Source organism: Labrus mixtus, chromosome 14 (assembly GCF_963584025.1).
Source record: "Labrus mixtus chromosome 14, fLabMix1.1, whole genome shotgun sequence".
NCBI classification, from domain to species: Eukaryota; Metazoa; Chordata; class Actinopteri; order Labriformes; family Labridae; genus Labrus; species Labrus mixtus.
This window is the reverse complement of record NC_083625.1, coordinates 26,015,851-26,038,518: the sequence shown is the minus strand read 5'-3', so window position 1 is coordinate 26,038,518 and position 22,668 is coordinate 26,015,851. Positions and strand designations below refer to the sequence as shown.

At 38.7% G+C, this 22,668-nt stretch overlaps 2 protein-coding genes across 3 annotated transcripts in view; both read left to right on the top strand.

The window, feature by feature from the left end:
- Positions 1–712: 712 nt before the first annotated feature.
- Positions 713–6,230, top strand: nccrp1 (P1, F-box associated domain containing). The gene is made up of 6 exons (XM_061055992.1): positions 713–966; positions 2,351–2,431; positions 2,524–2,620; positions 3,330–3,425; positions 4,051–4,189; positions 5,842–6,230. Exons 1-6 carry the CDS (start codon positions 756–758, stop codon positions 5,986–5,988), a joined length of 771 nt encoding a protein of 256 aa, XP_060911975.1. The 5' UTR covers positions 713–755; the 3' UTR covers positions 5,989–6,230.
- A 1,522-nt stretch (positions 6,231–7,752) lies between these two features.
- The window catches only part of slc8a2a (solute carrier family 8 member 2a), a 29,385-nt gene continuing 14,469 nt past the window's right edge, over positions 7,753–22,668 (top strand). For both annotated transcript variants that reach the window (XM_061055991.1, XM_061055989.1), the window contains exon 1: positions 7,753–7,908. The gene's annotated coding sequence lies outside the window, so the exon portion shown is untranslated. The remainder of the gene's footprint in view (positions 7,909–22,668) is intronic.

The following is a 22,668-nucleotide window of genomic DNA, read 5'->3' as shown; positions in this document are numbered from 1 at the left end:
CTAAAAAAAACTCTTTATAAAAATTGTTTTATATTTTCTAACTTGTATCTTTTTAAAGTACACAAACAATCCTTGTAAATGGACAAAAATATTTACTTGTTTTCTTTGACAAAAAAAGTGATTTGAGACTTATCCCGGGAAAAACATTTTCACTACCTGGCAAAAGAATCCTCTTCTTCATCTGTTACACATTGTTAAGTCATTTATTGAGTTCAATGATTATGCAGACAACACCATTTTCAACCTGTTTTTACCATCATATCATAACACCATCAACAGCAGCAGATAAATCACTCTGGAAAAGGATCAACTGATTTATTTTTCATTTTTTATTTGTATATCACATACACTGAAAGTATTAAAACCTGAGTGACGTCAGCCATATATGATGGCAGGGGGCTCCACAGGTTCATCGGCTGCAGCCACCATGCTTGAAATCTCTCAGGCTGAGAGCTGAGGCGGTTTTAAGCCTCTTGACAAACCTCTACACCTGACAGGTCAATCAGGTCAGGTACACGCCTAACTATAGATAACACATAACACGTTTGGAAAAGATCCAACCTATCTTTGTTTGGCTGTGGTGTGTATGTGACTTCAGGGGCTTTTGCATTCAGCCTCAAGCAGACATTCAACGAACTGCAGGACTTTCCACTTCCGCATTGGCTTTATTTGTCAACAACGGAGGTTCCCGCTTCGGTTTCCGTACACACGTGAGTCTACTGTAACTTTAAGAGTCGAGGGAGCAGCACACTGACATGCACACACTATATCTGGGTGTGACACAGTTCATAGTAGTCATTTCTTACTCCGCGTTTGTTCGCACCATGTCCGCCTCTGAGTGGAAGACGAGATGTGAGAAAGAGTGGGGTCTGCAGGGAGCTCCACTGCCCGACACTGTGGACTGGAAGTCCACGTTTGAAGCCAAACCGCTGGGGAGGAATTTACTGAAGAACCATTCACCTCACGGTACTGAAGGAGTGCTTTTAAAATGATAGGACTACAGAGTTTATTAAAACTGATGTGGAGTGGGAGTGGAGTTTGATACAGATGTTACATTACATGTCAGCTGCTGCATTATCATGGGAACATATGGCTGTTTTCAAACTTAGGTGAACTTTGAAATATCAGTGAAAGTGTTTCTACAGCTTCTTAAACTGTGGACAATGTTGCACAACTTCCTTGTGTTTATTTCTACATATAATTGAGTAACTGTGAGACATCTGAGTAATGGTTCAAGGAAGTCTGTTTTAAGACTACACCCTGCTGTTGCTGAAATAATCCTGACTGAGTCTGTTGCTCTTTGTTGGATGTTCAGTTATCTCAGTGGGCGTCAGACTCCATGCACTCTTATCTGCCTAAATGAACTGTAGTGCTAAATATGGCTGCATCATTAATCAGGGATTGCAATTTTGATTTTCTGTCAAGGTAAAATTTTAGATTATAAAAAAAGAAGCCAACTGTAGTTGGCCAGAGATGTCATGGTGGCCTATTGATTTAGTTTTCCTGATTGAAGAAAATCACTTTTTATTTTATTGTACGGAAAATGAGCATGTCTTTAATTTTTGTTCCATTACAAATTGATTGAAATTAGATTTTTAAATTTACCATAAGTACATGAAATCAGCTGTCAATAACTTTTTTCTTTTCATGCAGTCCTGGTGCTCAGACGCTCACACCAGGTGAACTTCAGATAGTTGCCCGTCTGCAGTATTATCTTTATAATTATTAGGCACAGTGTATCATTAACACAGGTAGTTTACATTACTTTATTCATGCAGGATGTAAAGACAGAACCCTGAGGAAAGATGGACTTTGAACAGATGCCTCCTGGGTGAAATAGATATATGTGACTAATGGCTTCATAGTCAATCAGAGCACTGTAAGAGCAGGTCTGAGTGACTCTATGGGGGTAAAATACACAACTCCTCTCTCTGTAGACATTAAAGTGTATGTAACGTCTCACTTTCAGGATTGATAAACCAACCGTATGATCATTATATTCTATTTCTGCCAGTAACTATACCAACAGATCCCTTGATATTACACACTCAGCCTTTACAACGTAATATTTTTAAATCCTTAGTATTTACATATTAATGAAATACTTCTTGTCCAATTCTTTAATGACCCCTAAAAGAACTAGAGTGGTAGTTAATGACAGTCCCAGAGTGCAGTGTGAGCTGTTTTGAGCTGCTGACTCATACGTTAAGAGTGTGTTCCTCTCACAGAGACACACCCGGCGACCCTGTCAGGAAGACAGATTCTTTGGCTTTGTGGTATTTACAGAGGGATTTCACAGGTTTCAGTAGGTGTGGTACTTTTGTTCAGCTTTTTGTTTTATTTCTCTCAGGCGTGAGTAAGGATGGGCCTCCCCCTGAGCCGGATCTGCCTGAGAGGCCGGACCAAGGACCTCCTCGATTTGAGCCCGAAGGTGAGTGACGGCGTGTTTGACAGATGATGAAGAAACAAAGGACACAAAGGGAGTTTTGTAAAGGTCAGGTCTACGTTTCTCTTCATTTCAAGGCAATTACACCGGATGGACCACGAGTACAGAAACCCTCCCCTACGACTCCAGTGGCATCCCAGCAGGTGCTGTTATCTGTCAGCTGGGGCGTTACAGGTGGGTGTTACAGGTGTTTACCATACAGCTGGAGCATATTCTCCTTCACACTATATGTAAGGTGAAAACCAAGCTGCAACCTCCTGGGTGAGTCAGTCTCCCCATAGAGCCCTATGTTAAAATGTCCAACTTTACAGTAGAAATGTAAACGTTTACATCCTGGTACAAAAATTCAGCATTTGTCTCTATAGATTTTTTATCTGTCCCTTTTAATATTTATATAACTCACCTCTTTAAATTACATTAAAAGTTTGTAAAATGAGGGCAGTCTGCCTTTGTTTCTTGCTGTGCAGTTTATTGTACTAAAATACTATCCAAGAATTCTATGCTCCATGGTTTTGTGTCTCTCACCATCAGCTTTCTCATCCAAGATATTTGAGAGCGATCGCTGAGTTCACTAGGTTCTTCCTGCTCTCTTTGCTTCTTATGTTTATTAAATGAATTTGTGGGCTGCATGGGCTGTTAAACCTTGATAACCTGTGTTCTGCTCGACAGCTCCAAAAAACAAGATGTCAAACTTGAAGCTTTAAAGGAAGTCAATTAACAATTGGTGACATCACAGTGGCTAAGTCCATTATTAAAACAGTCTTAGGTTCATAGTTGAACATTAACACTTGTATATTTAGTACAAAGCTTGTACTTTTTTATTTTGTAAAGATAATAGCCATGTGTTCAATGTGAGATCTCTTGTGTTCTCTCTTGTGTTCAGCTGGTTCTCCATGGAGCAGGTTGTGGACCTGAAGGCTGAGGGACTGTGGGAGGAGCTACTGGATGAGTTTCAGCCTGAAATAGTCATCCAGGACTGGTGGGTTAATGAGCACCTCCGCCCACCTCCTACCTTTATTACAGACTGCGTGTGATTACTTATCACTGTGGCCTTATCAGCTCAGCTTGTGCACACGAAGACGACACTGTGTGCTGAACATTCTTCACAGTCTACACATTCACTGTGTGTGTGTGTGTGTGTGTGTGTGTGTGTGTGTGTGTGTGTGTGTGTGTGTGTGTGTGTGTGTGTGTGTGTGTGTGTGTGTGTGTGTGTGTGTGTGTGTGTGTGTGTGTGTGTGTGTGTGTGTGTGTGTGTGTGTGTGTGTGTGTGTGTGTGTGTGTGTGTGTGTGTGTGTGTGTGGTTGTCAGGCAGGTTTGTTGTGTTTAAAGGTTGATGGCTGGACTTGTGCCTGGCTTTAAGTTTGTGCCGTTTTTATACAGAAAATAGTGTTACAATCTGAGGTTAACACTTTTATTAAGGTACATTTTTTAACCAATATGTAGCTCTTTATAAGTATATAAGTAAACATATTGGCCACTTTTTTAAATTTCCTGCTTTCATTAAAGTAAAAGCCAAAGCTCACAGTTATTAGGAAAATAACATTTGGAGACATTCACTGTGCTGGCTTCTCACCAACATGCTTCTTTGAATGATTCTTCTTCAGGTATGAGGAGAGTCAGCTGCATAACAACATCTACGAGCTGCACGTGAAGTTACTCGCTGCAGACAAAAGCACGGTGATCTCAGAGCACTCTGTCCAGCCCCTCGAGGACCGCAGCACTTACTCACACAACTGGAAGGAGGTGAGTCACTTAGTCCTAACGGGGACATGTGTATGCTGTGTGATGGCAGCTACTTTTAAAAGCTACCAAATGCTTTTTAGTAGATACTGAGAGAGGTTGAACTCGGATATATTCAAAAAGAAAACTAGACAACAAAAACTACCATGTCATAAAATGATCTGTTTGAAATGTAAAGGCAATAGAAAAGCATGGAAAGATATAAAAAAAATCATGTGCAAGATTCAATTAAGTAATATTTAGTTAAAATCAGAAAAGGTCTGCTTAATCAAAGTCATCTTTATTGGAAGCAGAAGATTTTGGAAATTTTTGGAAAATCTTCAAACTGCAATAGTGTAAAAATATACATATATAAAAATAAAACTCCAGATGTACAAAAGCACAAAGATAATGTGCAAAAGGATGTGCATTCAAAACAACAGCAACAACAAATGTGCATGGACTTGAACTAAATATGAGTATTTATAAGGCACCAACTTAGAGAAGAAGATGGTGCTCCAGTGTCATTTAGTTTTACCTAAGTCACTATGTTGAAAAGTGAACGTAACATCAGCTCTGATTTAGTATGTAATGTCCACGAGTCAGACACCTGCCTTGAGAAACTCAGAGTCCAGTCTGAGGTATTGCATGTGATCCAGGTAACATCTAAAACTGACCACAACAACGTCTGTGAACATGAGTTAACTATAGACATGATCAAAAACTATTACAGACACCTGATGATTATGAACTTACAAAATACTCAACTTAACAGATGACAGTCCAGCTCCCTTTAAAAACACCTAAGACCAGTGGTGTAGTGCAGGGTGTATGCAGGTATACAGAGTATACCCACTTCTCAATCCCCTGGTGAAGGGATTATCCCCCCTACTCTGTCTCTATTGGCTAGTACGCACACACTAACTTAATATGCAAGAGTAGTCTTACATGTCACCGTTTACAGCAGAGGACATTTTTAATCTGCTAGAAGGGCCACTTTTACAAATACAAACAAATTAAGAGTATACCCACGTCTTTAGGCACTACTACACCACTGCCTAAGACCTAAACCTGGCCTAACAAACAATCAAGAAACCAAATCATTTTGTTCTTTAAAACAATCTATGTTCAAAACCAATGTGCACCTACCTTTCTTCTTGTATCAGTTTCAGAAGGTAAATCACAAAAGTCATTTAACTATTTGAATCACTATGCCTGATGATGTCATTAGTATGAATTTATTGACAGCATGAAGACCAGAGACAAAGTTTCTAATTTTTCTCTTTTGATTTTCTCCTTCTTCATCTACATTCCTGTCATACAATTGAGATGTTTAGCTAAAGATTTGAATATTCTTTGATGTCCCTCATTGTTGGAATGAAAAGTTAGCTTCTTAAAGAGTCACAGGAATTGTAAATCAAGGCTGTGAATGTGGTACATTTATCAGCACATTATCTAAAATGCTGACCAGGCGGTTTCAGTTAAACATATCAACAGGTGTTCACTTCTCAGGAGAGTTAGAAGCCCTTAGCATAAATGTAGTTGCTGTACTAGCAAGCTACAGCTTAATCAAGTTAAACCGTTTTTTTTTTTATTACATGTGGTGATCTTTACTCTTAACTTCTTCCTGTCCTGGTTTCTAGTTCCTCACTGTGTGTCTCTCTGTTGGCCTGCAGGTGTCACACGTGTTCTCTGGTTATGGACCCGGGGTGAGATATGTTCACTTCCTGCACCGGCTGAAGAACATGTTCCTGAATGGGTTCCACCAAACTCTGTTCACCGGCAGCTCAGTGATTGTCAAGCCAACAAAAACCAGCTCTTAGACTGGATCTTCCTGAAACCTGCAGAGCACATACATGTAAACAAGCTAACACATTCAGTATAACCAGCATGATCAACACATAAACACCAGAGTCTAGTTATTCAATGATTTTACTGCACTTACAAACATTACAGTGTGCCTTCATCAGTGCTTTTATATGCAGTTTTTAATCTTTTTATGCTGATTATTCTGATTTTGCACTTGCTTAACTATTTGTGCAATAATAAAGAACTATTTCCTGAATTCACTGTTTATAATTCATTTTAATCCCATGTTGACCTTTTTAAACTCCCATTCACTATTAGTATATGATAGATAGATAGATAGATAGATAGATAGATACTTTATTGATCCCGAGGGAAATTCATTGTGTCAATATATTGTGAAGTTTTTGATAGTGTAGAAAGCAGCCTCAATTACCGTACATATTCTCAGATCTTTTGACTTGGAGGACTGCATGTTATAAAAAAAACGTCATTATGAAAAACTTACTGTACATTTTCTGCTGCACTGAAGTGAAACTCGTTTATTTTCCTCAAGTTAGCATGATTGTTTTATGAAAACCAATGACAGAAGGCACATCTTTATAAACAGATAATACATTGTCTCTAGCTTGTAATTTCAAATGCATAATAAACATGTACTTTCAGTGAGAGGCAGTTTATAGAAAATTAAGGGCTAAGGGCTGCAGTTGATCTAGACCAAAATCCTTAATCATTTTAAAACGGCTTGATTATAAAAACCTGTTATGAACAACTTATTCACATGTATTAACTGTGTAGCCTAGCCTAATGGCTTATTACAGGAAGCCTGATGAAACCAACCTATATATTATTTATAATGAACATATACAAAATGCAGACTTGACTAAAATCCTTCATAATGGCTTTTCAATAAGCATGAACTGCAGACTTGGGGATGGATACAGAGTGAGATACCTATGAGCATTAATCTTTTTTGCATTATTGAACAACACATGGCTTCATTTTTTACCAAACTGAAGGGATAGATACAAGCAAATGGGATATTTTTCAACTCTCTGACTGGCTCAGATATATCTTTCTTTCACTTTGCAATGAATAACCTTCTTATTTGAAAATAAATATTACAAAACCCACAATTTTCAAGGTAAACCCCTCAATGGTTGTTGATATAAAGTAGCATACAGTTTGAAAACGTGGTACGATGGGAAAAGATAAAAAAAATATATACAACAAGTTCCCAACTCAGAAAATAATCACTTGTGGATGAATAGCCTGTTATTATGCAAATATTATCATGCAAATAGTGTAGTTGTAAATTCAAACACATTAAAATGTAGTTGTTCCCTCTTTACTGAAAACCTAGTCTTTATCCTGCCTGAAAAACAATGGCTACAATACAAACAGGCCAGTGTTAGTCCATAGCAGCGGATGTGTAAAAAAAGCCTAACTGAGCTGAACTCAGGTATAATAGTAACCAGGTATGCAGCCTCGCAGTTGCGCACTTTCCACTGCTTGTGCTGCCTTCATGTGCCCTCGAAAATAATATTGACGAGATGTTAGCTCATAAAGTAAACCAATTTAACTTGCCTGATCAAAAGCCAGCTGTTTGATGCTTGATTCCATAAAAAAAAAAAAAAAAAATGCCTTACGTATCCATATTTTAGCTTTAACTTCTGACCACAAACAATAACATTATTGTCACACAGGTCTCTTTAAAAACGTGACACTGTCCGGACCGGGAGTCTGTTGGGGACCGTGAACGCAGCACCTCCTCCGCCGCGTGGACTCGCAGCAGCATCACCGTTAGTTCACTGCGATGTGAGTTACCGGGAAAGTTCACTCTGTGAGTTCAGACCGGGATAGTTTTACCGGGCGTGTGTTCCCAGACTTCCAGAAGCAATGGCAGCGTTTGGTGGAGCCGTGCCATAAAGCTGAAGGTAAGAAAGGTAGAGAGGGATGACGTCAGAGAAACAGGTGCGGGGGGATAACGGTCTTTTTTAGGGAATACTGCTGACGGCGACGCCCTGGTGACCCAGTCCGTAGTTTTGATTGATAACGAACTTATAATAAATATTACACCGTCGATACTACTGAAGAAGAAATGGGCTGAGATACTGACCAGGATAACTTCAATATTACTAAAAAAAACAGTAAGACTTGAACACCTTTTATTGAGAAACCGAGTTAAGTTTTCTATCAGCCTCCAGTTGAAAAGATGCTGCGAGCTGCACCTTTATTCAACTTTTCTGTCTGTGACATGTTACAACTACAAAAAAAAGTTATTTCATCGGGCTTATTGGGCAAAAACAAGCAGCCTGTAGCCAATCTTAAAATAATAGTACAGGAATTTTACATTTGTTTCTTAAATAATTCACTAATAAAATACAAAAAGCTTTGAGTGCTCTGCTCACAATCATCAGGTGTAACCCATTTACATCTTGGTAACTGTTTTGCATACACACGGTTTGCCTTGTGAACTGTTTTTTGTAGTTAATCAAATAGTTAAAAGACAAAATCGATCTATTTGAATTTGAGTTTGTTCTACAGATAGATGTAGAATAGTCTAAGCAGGGTAAAGTTAGTTATATTCAAGCATGTAGGCTACGTTCATGTGGTCACAAACAACTTAAGAGTTTATTTTTAATGACTAAAATCTTAGGGAGAAAGAAAAATATTTAATATAAGCATGTACTTAAGGTCTCCTTAGTATTCTATAAGTACTAGCACCGTTTTACTGTCAATGCCGGCTAAAACATATATTTAAAACAAACTTTTACCACATTAGTTCACACATGGATTTAGCTGTATTGCCTTTGACACATCATCTTTCACAGTCCTTTACTTTGTCTTTACAATGCTGTAATTGCTCTTTTTATTTGACTGCAACATTTCAAAAGCATTTAGACTTCTGAGCATAATTTCTACAGGATTTCCACTTTGTCTTGAAGCCCATATCAAGGAGTGTGTTTGTATGTTTGTCTGAGAGTTTCTGCTGGACAATTATAGAAGATCTAATCGATTTTCTTCATTAGAGCACTCTGTTTTCTCCCTGGCATTTCCTGATAAGGTCTGAACTTCAGGGCTGACATTTAACTGACATGAAAGCATCGTCCATTTAGCAGATTGGCTGTGTCCCACTCGCCCGTCCATCTCTTGTGTCCACCAAAGCACTGCCTGCACACACAGGTGTGTGAGGAGCTGCTGATGTGTGAGACAGCAGGTGTTGACTGCAGATACACTCTCAGTGCCAATCCATTATATTCAATTACGCATATTATAGTATTTATATCTCTGTTCCGATAAATATCCAAAAAGGCACTGTGAGCTCTCTGTTGGATTTTGCATTTTTTAATTACCTTTATTGTAATGCATCTCATATGCTATAAACATGAAATATACATGCTGGTTAAAATGATCAGTATCACATATTTGCCTTAAAGAGTAATTCCTTTATCAGAACAATAGACATCATTTGATAAAAGTACAAATCACAAGCAATACATTTATGATATTAAAACAGATGGTCCTACACTGAACTTTTACATAGTTGAACCTATATTGAAAGTTTTCTTATTGACTCGTTCACAAGTATGATTAGGGGTCGGAATCGCAGAGTAAATTGCGACAGGATACGCGATACATGGTCCTCAATAATGATTATGTTACGATCAGTGATTCGGCGATAATTGATATATTGCAAGACAATCATCTTACGATACATCAGGATTTCCGATTAACTGAAGAACACAAAATATCATTGTAGTTTGGTGTCAATTTCAGCTCTTATCACGCTTCATCTCATCCCTTTTTTTTTCAAGTAGTGATGCAGTGAGTGGAATTGACGGGGAAATCTGTTAAGAGTGGCATGTTTTTTAAACGTAAAATACCAATATTTTATATTGCTGTATTGGTTGTTGTGGGTTGTTATCTTTTTATATCACAGTAAATTTTAGGTAGAGTTAAACATTAACCAACTAGCCCCAGGCAAGGAAAAGTTACTCTCTGGCTACTGAATATCATATGTAGTGTTGTCCCGTCTGGCCTCTAAGTTGGGAACAAAGGATGATTCTTAATGTTAATTTGTTGTGTTTTAAATCCAGTTTGTCACAGTTAAGGCATCCTGGCCTGGGTTTAGTCTCATTTGTCCATAGTGACACACCCATTAATGGGATTGGTGGTCCATGGGGCCATTGGTTAAAAATGTTACAGGCTGTGTCCACTCATTCCCTACTCACTACTATATAGTGAGTTATATGTAGTGGACTATATAGTGCACTCACTCAGTCAGGAAAATTAAAATACATATGGACACTCGCTCATTTGCAGGCCGCTGACAGTGACGTCATTGTTATCGCACAACTAAAATGTGCAGCTTGACAACGGCTGAGAATCAATAATAACGGTAAATAATGGCATGAATTTCAGTTGATAACTTATAAAATGTATTTTCACAAAACATTTAAAAATAATAAATTAAGATAAATTATTGAATTTTAGATATAATGAAAAGTATTTTTGGACCAGAAGTAATTTATTTATGGTCACAGACTGAGTGTCTCGAGTGAAATGCCACTCTCTGCTTGTAAAAAAGTTTTGAACCGCAATGCATGATGGTATATATTGGTCGGATAGTAACCGTGACTGTAATTTTTCACATATCGTTACATTTCTTTAAGACGGAATAATTTATCAAGTAATCAAAAGATTTATACAAAATAAAAATAAGTTTATGTTAGAACTCTTTCATGAGATGTGTGTATTCTACTTTTCAGGTTTTTTTTTAATTCTTTATAACAGTACTGTATAGAGCTCAACAGTGACCGACCACTTTTTCGGTTGCTCTGGTTCGGGAAGTAAATTTCCCTATTCAAATCCTCCCTTCATTTTTCACAAAATCCTTATATCAAGAGATTGGCGCCTGGAACCAAGACAGCCAGCTACCCCAATACTCGTGACTATATTACATTTAATTCGGCACCAAAACGCAAGGCGGAGTCAAGGAACTACCCATCCCACAATCCATGATATAGTTTCTTCTTAAAAGTAACTTTTGTCGTTGTTATAGTGTTTATACTCTTAATTTAAGTGTTGTACTATCTTGTAGTTTGTGTTGTGGAAAATAAACTACATTCACATGACAAGGTTATCAGTACATTTTGTGTTAGCTAACTAACTAGCTAGCCTGCTAGCGAAACTTATCTGTTCGCATTCGGCGCAGAGGGGTGGGAAACATTGCCATGGTAACAGCAGGCTCAACCAATCAGAGACGTCGCTGTGACACTCTTTGATTGTGGGCAGTGTAGTTCTTTGCCCCGATATCGCAAATCTTGTTTTTCTTAAAACTTGTCATAAGTTTGATGTCATAAGAACTTGTGTCTCCTACAGGAGCACATTGTTTTACACTCACGTAGCTCGTGGTAAGTCTACCTTGGATGCTTATGACATTGTGGCTAATAATCAAATCCGCTATGTAGAAAATGAATGGGACTTTTACTTCTAGAACCACACTAATGAGCCCTATTGTCTTTGTTGGAATCCAAGCCCAGGGAAGACAATATGTGTTGGGGTTGAGAAGTTAAATCCAAGCAATCCACCACTGAAGCACACTGATACTTATCCTGAAATGCAACCCTCCCTCCTAGCCCCTCTTCTGTGACACCTCAGGTAAACCAACGCTGCAGCATTGTGTGCTAGAACCGAAATGCGTGCCATCACACAAGTGCCACGGGACAAAGGGCCACACTACACCTCACGTTTCTCTCCCATTTCCTCCACGATAAGTCAGTTAAACTGTAGAGTTGATCATTGTCTTTCACTACAACCTTTCATTCACTTATTTTAGCAGTCAAGAGAACTATAGACAGGTCTCCATTTACTCTGAGTGATTATAAACACTTTGCTTCATTTTGTTATATATTTATAATGCTTAATATAATAAGTCACAGTGGCTAAATGCCCTACTCAGTGTGTCTTGAAACACCATTATCTGTTATGTTCATACCTTGTATTCCAACTTCAGTTTTGTAAAATTTCTCTGCTATAGCCTAAAAAAGTTTTGAGTGACATTTAGCCTCTCTTGTTTTTTTTTCTATGCTGTTTTATCTGTTCTTTTTTTGGCCACAGTTAAAGGTTTTCTTTGGCTCAACTATATTGTTAATTAAAAAAAACCTCTTAATAATCCCATAATTTTGGTTTTGTGAAGTTTCAGGTTATAGTATCTACTGCAATGTATTACAATTTAGCATGCTCTGTGAGTGTGTGTGTGTGTGTGTGTGTGTGTGTGTGTGTGAGTGTGTGTTTGTATGAGCGGCTGGGAGAGGAGAGTGAGTGCTCTGGCGATCTGTTTTGTTTTCACTGACTCTCTGGTCCATTGTGTATTCAGGTCCGCTGGCTGTCTCTGCATACTTTGTTAACATTTTGTTGGTCTAATCTAGTTTGTTGCTCTGAATTCGAGCAAAGAATATGGGCCAGTTCAAAAATGTTTAAAAAAGAAAGAAAATGTTGGTTAGTGCTTTGATGAACTGTGCGTGCTTGTGCTTACTTACTGTTATTCTTTAGGTTGCTTCAACATGTGATGTCAATATGTTCACTCAGACTAGGTAATAAGTAAAGATTTTCTTCTTTCTAAGATAACAGTCAATTCAAAGATCAGTAATTGGTCAAGAAGAGACAGTTGCAGCAAAGTGAGAGCAGCCATTTTTCTACAGCTAGCCCCAATTCATTGTCCTATCACCGCTCACATCCAGCAGTGTGTGTTTATATTTTCTCTCTGTTATTAATGTTTCTGTCAGCATCTTGAATATTGCATAACTGGTGTCCCTGTCTGGGTTCATGCTGAAGTTGAGAATGCTGTTCCTTCTAAGGTGACAGTGGCTGGGCAGGGTGTCTCAGGTAATGGAAACCTCAGGAGCTGCTGTCTGCTGGTTGTCATTCGTTTGTCTACCAACCCCTTTCTGTCCACCTCACCTCCGGCCCCATGCGGCCTCTTGCTGCCCCCCACCTCTTCCTTTACAGTGAGCCACACGTGGAGAAATCTAAGGAAATGGAAGTGGGTTTAGCAGAGACAGTATATCACAAGGGTGGAAAAGAGAGATGAGAAAAGCTTAGAGATGCCAAATGGATTGTTTACCTCAGAGCCAAACTTATCAAAGAAGAAAGGAGACGTTGAACTCTACCTCTGAGGTCTTCAGGGTCCCTTTCTTAACACTATAAATGATCTTTGGATGTAGCATACCAGCATACCATCACATTAATAGATAAACCACCAGATGATTTAGGATGTATGCCATATTGCAGGCCTATTCAACCAACTCCTGTGGATGACATCAGACTGGATCAGTTCTAATTACAATTTAAAATGTTGTTTACAGCATTCCCACTAATTAACCAGCAACAAACAGGGGGAAAACTTGTGAATGACTGTCATTGTTTCCACAGTGTTAAAAACAGCGGAGTGCTCCTGTGTAATAGAACATCTTTGGTCCTGTGCTTGCAGCCTATCACAAGCTTGTGTTGTTGATGGAGAAAAAGTGCTTTTGCGCACTGTACTGCTGTGGTGGGCTTTCTTGTCTGGCCCCCCGGTTCCTTAGCTTTCTGAAAATTTGGTCCCCTGAACAATATAGTTGAATAACCCTGCCATATTGTATATCTTCTTTAATGTGATTTACTAAACCAAGTCTGTCTTTATTTGTCACATTATTAGTACGCTTGCAATGTAAAGGGGAAATGCAAATATATTAGAAATAACTTAGCCTGTAACAGTATTTGTATTTGTCCCAAACCATAGCGGTTCAGACGTCAGGGTTTGGTGCATGTAATCATTAGACACATCTGAGTGGAGAAAAAAGGTAAGAACACATGGCAGTATCCACACCTCGATCCAGGCGGTGGTGCTAATGCTTGTGACAGTTTGCTAACTGCTATTAAACAACAGACGAAGAAGAAGAAGCAGCGCAGACACAACAAAACACCCAAAGAAGAAGAGTAATACTCTATATTTTAGCAAGAAGATAGAGTGGAGCTAGAAGACCCGCCTGCTTCTTTATATCGATTGTGTGGTGTGTTGTGTTCACAATGTGGTATGTCACGTTGAACATGCTCATGAACATTATACGGCAACAGTGTTTCCCTTACCATTATATTAGGGGGGCGGCCCGCAAGAACAAACTGTCACTTGTGATACTGTCAGTATACATACATACATATACATATATTGCGATGTATTGCTGATAGCAAGGCTTGTTTTTCAATTTAAAAAAAATCTAATTTTATGGAAAACTCACACCTAAAACAAACTTAAAAACAGGAATTTACACTTGCAGAAATCAGAGCACAAATGTATTTACAAAAATGGCTACAGTATTTGAATTATAAACACAATAGCACGATATCGATAAGATACTGTGAAGCGTAATGCATTTTTCTACATCTCTAGATAGTGCATCTTTTGAATACATAACTTCCTACCAAACCCATGAGGTCAAATTGAAATCTAGGGGTAATCAATGCCCGTTGATCACTTTTACTCACTTTGACAAACAAAATGCTAAAGATCTTTACTAGGTAATCCTCAGCAAGAAAGTTGTAGTACTATAACCATTGTAAATGACAAAAACCGACCACAGAAATACATGTGAACTGTGCTGACTGAAAGCAGACAACAAAAGTATAAGGAGCTGAAGTGTGGCAGCGTGCCCGCCGTGCTGTAAACTAAACCTCGTGCTCAGCCGAGCTTGCACTGCTGCTGTCCAGATTGCGGAGACAGAGGGAACAGAGACTGTGCATAACCTGGGTTATCTTTCCCCCGCTGCGTCTACATTCACAAAAACTAATTAATTCTACTGAGGTACTGATTGAGCAGGTGTAGTTAATTTATAGACTGAGTGACTTCACAATGTGCAGGGATCTGGTGAACACTTAAAGAGACGGCTGCTACTGTTTAAGTCACTTTTACAAAAGATCTCGATGCGCACTGCTAAGTAGTTAAAATTTACATTAACATTTATAAATTTGATTGTAAAAGTCAGTGTTTTAAAAAGCTAGCACTCTCTCTCTGTTACAACTGCTGTAAATACAATTTTCATTTTTTGTACTGCAATATAAGTCGCACCAATAAGAGGCAATCAGAAAACAAGGTTTAACTGTCTTACTGCTTGATGATTTACACATCGTTCAGTAAATCAAAATCAGAATCAGAATCAGGGTTTATTGCCAAGTACATTTACACATACAAGAAATTTGACTTGGTGTATTGGTGCTAAACAATAAACAAGGAAATAAAGCAGAACTAGCAACAACTTAAATAACAGTATAATAAGCTATTACAATATATAAAATAGATAAAGTCCTTCGTGGAGTTTAGATAGATAGATACTTTATTGATCCCGAGGGAAATTCAAGTTCAAGTTTGCGCTCCTAATAGCTACAGTACGGCAGTTAACTTTGATTGAAGAATCTTTCAATCAGTCCAGCACTCCACAAGGTTTATTTACAGAACAGTATAAAGGTAGCACCGTTTTCACTGCCAGCCTAGTCTGAGTCGCTATGTATCCCAGAACATCTCCCACTAAACAATGGATGGAGGTTGAATTTTCAAAAGAATTTTCAAAAACGCATAACCATCATCAGGCCTCCACAAACATGTGATAAACGAATATTGATGAAACATTTCAGAGTGCGGAGAATTATTTTAGCGAACTGCTGATGAATATCTGTTATATACAGCGGGACAAGCCGCTGTGTGTGGCAGAGTAGAATAGCAGGTGTGTGTGTGGCCTCGAGTTAGAAAAGACAATGAAAGGGAAGTAAGATATGCAGATGTGCAGATGCCTCCTTCTATGCAGTTTTTCAGATTTTACTAAAGTTGGTTTAGTAGTTTGGGATCATTTCTAGCTCCACTTGTAAAGTGTACAGCCTGTCATGCTGTTATAACGCATGTATTACTCTGTGTACAAAGATTGAGCTTTTTTTTTTTAAAGTGCATTTTAACAACATGAAAAGAGTCCAGAGCTTTCAGCATGGATCCAGTTGTTATAGGTCTCATCTGATATGCATACTCTCCTGACTGACTCATCATGCTGTCAAAATTTAAATGCATTCAAACATTAAGCCAAGTATCAAGTGACTACCATAATGTGTGTAGGCATTTTTAACTTGGTAAAACATTTGCAGAGATTTGAACTTGTGGAAAATGTTGCGTGTTATGAAAACAACTCGACATGATAACTCTTTAACGAACCCGTTTTCTATGCACTCTTTAAGGACAAGGCTTTAGGCTTGTATACTTAAAACTGTATTTGAATATCAATTACTCCCCTGGATGAGTAAGGTATTGTATTCATTTGACTTACATGGAAAACATAATGTCATGACTTGAAAGAAACTCCAACTGAGGACAAACATTGAGTTAATCTGTGTTGCAAAAAGTTACTTACAACATTTGAGCATTAAGGACTTAATAAAATGTGAATTACTGAACATGAGCAAAACCATGATAGCTTAGAATAAAAACTCTATAATACACCTTTCATGCTATATGAGTGGTTTGGTCCATCGTGTCTGTTTGTCTGTACAGCCCGGTTATCTTACCCTTTGATTCATGGGGCTCATTGACAGGCTCATAGCAGCAGGCCAAAGCCCTGTGTTACTTATTTAAGGGATAGATCTCATTCCTTTCTTCATTTGAACTGCAAGCTAAGGGGCGGTCAGACAAAGACACTATCTGAAGGCCTTGCTTTGTGTGATACTTGAACAGATTATTGTGCTTTAAATAGATGTATTTCATAGGGCATTGTTTGATCCATGGTTGTACTTCTTACATAGATTGATTAAAGCAAGAGGTAGCTTTATTCAATGTTGGTACTGGTATTGAATCATTTCATTTGTTTGCTTTGGTGAGGTGGAGAATTCTGTTAGATTAAGGTATCAATCAAAACAATTTGAATGCCTAAGGCCAGGCATACACTGTACCATTTTAAAAATGTTGTGGTGAATTGTCAGCTCACTCAGTAGAACTGAATCATGTATGACAGACGACCAAAGCTCACGATTAACGTGCTTACATTGTACGGACTGATCGTTGTCGAGCATTACTTGAGTGCTCACAATGAGCAAGTTAAATTGAAACTTGCACAAAAAAACTGAGGATCTTCTCATGGCTTGAATACAAACACTGTTATTAATCCTCTCGCTCTCTCATAAGCACACACACTTAGCCTCACAAACAAACAAAAGCTAACTAGCAAGCTAAATCACAACAAGTGTTCCCTGACAGCTGGAGATCAGCAGCTATTTCCTGCCAACGTTTGTCTAACATTAAACAGGCATACCTGTTGGTGCCATGTTGTTTCAAATACTTCATTACAGTTTGCACGTCCTCCTGTTAGCTGTAGCATTAGCTGCATGTAACGCTCGGTTCTAGCCCCCCTTGATAAAAATGTGTCAGTCCGACAGTGTGAGATCACTGATCTAAGCCCATTGGCTCGTTGTGGCAAGTCCAGCAGCTCATGTTGAAATTTCAGAGAAGCGTGCTGAGCAACTGACCAATAACGACAGAGCGGATCGGCAGACCAATCAGAGCAGACTTGGCCCACGTGGGGTCTAACAGTGTGGGCTCAACAGAGTGTAGCAGACAGACTCAGAGCGTAGAGGGAGCAAGGAGGAGCAGTACATGAAAACAGAGACTTTTTTCAAACTTTAGCTATTGTGAACGTACAAAAGTAGATACATAGATTAAATATATGAACCCCAAAAAGGGCATAATATGGGCTCTTTAAATTAAATTAAAATTTTTTCCAATTATTAAGGCCTAGTGGTGGGCGGTAAACCGGTTTCCGTACCGTCACAGATGTTGTGCTCTGCCTCGACATGGATTTTTGCATTACTGTCACCACGGTTTAAATACACGCTTGATTGTAGTTCATACATGAAGCAACACTGATGCCACTGATAGCTCAATCTGTGTCTTTGTTATACTCCATCTCCACTACAACAGGTCTACCTTCTTAAAGGTGTGTTTTAACTGATGTCTCGCCTGTATCACGTCTAAAGCTCAGTCAATTTAATGATGATCACATTATTTCCTACAAACCAATCACAATAAAAGTCCCCTCTTATCATGTTGCCTGAGTCATAACAATCCATTTAACCCTTTTAATTCAATGATTTAATACAATTTCTTAAAAAAGAAAAAACAAAACATAATATATATTTCTAGTCATGTCTCCCACCTCTATTCTGAGCTGAGTTACTCTCAGTCTGACAGTACCTTACAGTCACACTACAGGTAGGACATATTAAACTGGTAAAGGTGCTAACTCCCTTTTATGCTGGCACTCCTATCAGTGTAAGATAATCCCAGGCAATCACTTATCAGAGGTGCTGACAGATAGTGGCTGTGTCAGAGGAGAGTAAGAGGAGAGGAGCTGTCAGCCTGCTCACTGTTTCTGTGTGCCAAGAGGATAAGGAGACCACAGACCTATCAGCACCCCCCACAACCCCTGAATACAGCCAAAACAAAGACCTGTGAAAGGACAGTTTGGGATTCTTTTTTCTTCTGCATCATGACCATCTCTGACTTTTAAAGCCTTTTTTATAATCAAGCACCCATTTTGTCACAAAAATCCCATGTAAACATTTTCCTGGAGCAGGATGTAAAAAGAGTTGACTAGAATCAGTTCTACTGTGGAAGGAATATTTGAATTATTCAAGGGAGGGCAGGAAATGCAGTAAACAGTTGATTGTTCTCCAAATTTACTCAGTCCCTTAACTGGAAACGCTAAGAGGAACTCCTTTAATGTCTGGCTGAGAAATCCACCTGACTCCTTTCCTAAATTATGTTTAGAGAGCTGCTTGGAAGTGACATCAAAGGAAGTGATATCGTGCTATATTTAGGTGAATGCATTTATCAATAATGCATCCAGCTCTTCCAGCAGTGGCAATGGACCAAGAGACCAACGTAAGCAAACACAACACACTAAAGACTCTTAACGAATAGATACAAGAGGATGTTAAGAAACGTTTTTGTGTCTAGCCAATAGGTTGCATTACCTGAATGATTCTTTAAATGTGGCCAGGCCAGCATATAACAATTGACTTGACAGAAAGATGCATAATACTATTACTCTGTTGCCTGTTCACTATTGTTGTCCAATATGGAGCTGAGGAAGTTATTTTTGGTGACACCCCCCCAGCACTTGCTGGTGTAAGGTGGCCCTATGTCTGAGGTCGTGGTAACCATAGCAGGCCTTGGAAAGTGAAATGCGATGTGAAAGTGAAACAACTCCATAATGAGCTGGCAGAGCTCGGGCTACATCAAAGATGCAGCACCTCAGTATCTGTTTCAACTCACGATGCACAATAGTGCAGTGTCACCTGTGCAGGGGGAGGGGGTGGGCAAAGCTTTCTGCCTCCCTGCTGCCTCACACCCAAACATCCTCAGAGAAGTTTAACTTCCTTTCTGAAGATAATCAGTTTGGACAACAACAACAGAATAAACCTTCTCTTAATTCTGATCAAGCGGTGCTATGTTATCCATGTTACAACACATCAGATGTTATCATTCTCCTGTATCTTTGAGTTTAAAGATAGTTTGAAGAAGCTTACAGGTGCATCTTATCCAGGTAATGGTGTGGTGGGTCAGTTAGAATAGAATAAGTCTTTGTGTTCCACTTATTATCATCTTGTAACCTGTTGTAAACATGTGTACCACTGCACACTGTTGATGGGTTTCAAACTGGACAGTTAAAGGTCAAAATTAGATGTTTTTAGATAATTCAGAAATTTGGTCATTAATAACTATTTTAATGGTTGTAAGGATTAAAAATTGTTGTCATTATATTGGTGTCTTCTGGCATCAAAGCAACAAGGGAAAACATAAAGAAAATGTCTGTGTGAAGTAACAGGTTGTCAAAAGCCTTTTCACTGTCAGGAAACCGCAGTTTGTCTCCAATTTGCATTGAAATAGTAACAAAGACTGTGTCACAGCTCTTTAGGGAAAGAAAATGTTATCTGAGCTGTAAATTATCTCTTAGTCATTCTAACCAGCAGGGTTGACGATGATGACTAAAGGAGCTGCATAGCTAATCAAGCTGGCTTTAGTTTCTCTGAAGGCATTTGGATATGCTTAAGATAACACTGCAGGGTCAGATTACTTTTACTTTTATCTTCTTAACAAGAAGCCACGTTAGCTGTGTAACAGAGAAGACAATCCTGAAACAGTGTGCACTGGTGTGTGCTAGGTTTGTGGTAGGACCGGTTGAGATACAGATTTTTGAAGGTATAACAATATCAGGGTTTTCTTGGCTCAGAATGGACCTTTGGAGGGTGACTATACGCGCTGTAGTAAACGTTCGACCCGTGTATTACAGTATAGTCTATGGGTCTGTATTACCTTATTTGACAGAAATCTGTGCATTTCCTTTTATTTCTGACCATTTTATGAAGAATATTATCATTATGCTTAAGTTACTGAAACCCCAATTTAATCTGCTAAAGATTTTTTTTAATGCAACAGTGAAACAGGAGGAGAGGGATTTTGAGGGAGAGGGATGTAATGAGATTGGGAGAGGGGAGGTCACATCCTGCCAGTGCATTTCACCCTCTTCCTATGATGGCTGCTCTTTTCCTTTAAATTGTGTTTAAGTACATTTATTTGAGTTAAGGTATTATGTCAAATAATCACAGATTTAAGTCACAGATCATTTGGATCATTTGATCAGATCAGGAAATTGAGAAATAATATATCTGCTGGCTATAACGCAGCACTGTTTGACAGTCTGTGTGGAGAAGTTCACAGACTACAGCTGGCTGACGTTACGGTAGTTAAGTTATTGATTGTTGATAAAAGCAGACACGGTGGAAGTGAACGGAGAAAAGCTGAACGTGCGTTCCCGACTCGGTCCATACGGTTAGAGGATTAACCGTGTTCCGTTGCATATTTGAATTACAAGTAAACAGGTGCACGCGTTGGTTGGCGTTCCGGTGTGTGTGTGTGTGTGTGTGTGTGTGTGTGTGTGTGTGTGTGTGTGTGTGTGTGTGTGTGTGTGTGTGTGTGTGTGTGTGCGTTTGCATGTTGGTGTGTCTCGTCTCAGCGTGCCCCCGCGATGACCCGTCTGCAGACAGCAGAGGAGCAGGGACAAGTAGCCGCAGCTACATCATACGCGGTTATTATAACTTAGTATAGTTTTAACATGATTGTTGGAATAAATATTTACCCGCCATGAAGTGGATGGCTCTTTGAAAATCAACCCGCATTTTGCACTGGTGGGTGGCAGCTGAGCGTCCGGACCCAGTCAAAAGAAACGATCCAGCGCGAGCCACATGCGTAAACGGATGAGAGGGGAGATGACTGCTAGAAATCAGAGACGTCGTATTTAAGTTTATGTTCTGATTGTTCACCAGTCGTTTGATGTATTGATATTTTTAACATACATTCAGAGAGGATTTGATTTGAAATTTGAATCGTCTTTTTTTTCTTTTGATGCTGGGTAAAACCTCTTTGGGGGGGGGCAAAAAATTCTCTATGCAGGAAAAACCCTGAATATATTTTCAAACCAAATATAGGGTGAGACAATTTGTATATCGAAATAAAAAAATATGACACCAATTCACCTCTTCCTCCTCTCACTGTCGGTCAATCAATCATTATTTGTATAGCGCCAATTCATAACAAGTGTTATCTCTAGACGCTTTAGAAAAGAGCACATTGGATAATATGCAGGAAGGATTTCTCCTTTGTATTCATCATGTTCCACTCTCGCTTGCCACTGAGGAGGAGGTCGGAGCAGGCCATGCATGAATGAGGACGGCAGTGGTTGTGGGGATGACACATTTGAGTTTTTGTTATTCTTTTACACAAATAAAATATTGAGAAATATTTTGTGTTTTGCCATTCAGCTAAAATAATTATAGATAGATATGATTTTTGGTTCATATTTCCCAGCTCTAGTTTGTGGCTGATCCACATTTTATATTAGTGTTTACTAATGGCTACCATGCAGGAAGAGAGGTTTTAGATCTACAAGATGGAGAGAATGTCCTTTGTGAAGAAACTTTTCTCTTTTTTCATTCCCATGTGTCTACTTTTTACATCCACTACATCCATCCATCATTTTGTTGTATCTAATCACAAAAAACTGAGACGCTGGAAAGTTAAAAACAAGTGTCTTTTAAGTCAGTTACATGTCACATTGTTTCCAGGTAAAGCTTTACTCAAATGGTTCTTGTCTGTTAAGGCACACTTACCTCATACCTCATTTACGAGGAAATGAATACCTAAATGTTTCCACTCATATTCTATTTTCCCTCTTTATATTTCTACACTGATTTGGTTATTATTTAACAGATACATTTTTTTTCTTTTTTGCAAAACAGTGACTCCATTATGCAAAATCTTTTAATCACTGAACTCATTTTAACTTAAAGTGGGAAGGGTGGTGTCATGTACTTCTGAACCAAATGTCATGTCAATCCATCCAACGGTTGTAGAGACATTTATCTCCAAACCTCAAATGTGAACCTCATGGCTGCAATAAAGTCACAGGAATCTTCTGCAAACTATTAATGTGAATACAGAGGTGATCATCCAGTAGTTATTGAGATGTTTTTAAATGTGTGCAAAAGTGATGGACCAACTGACAGCCATGTTTAAAATCTTTAACTTGTATGACTGTGATCCAACGCGAAAAAAGCTTCATCAT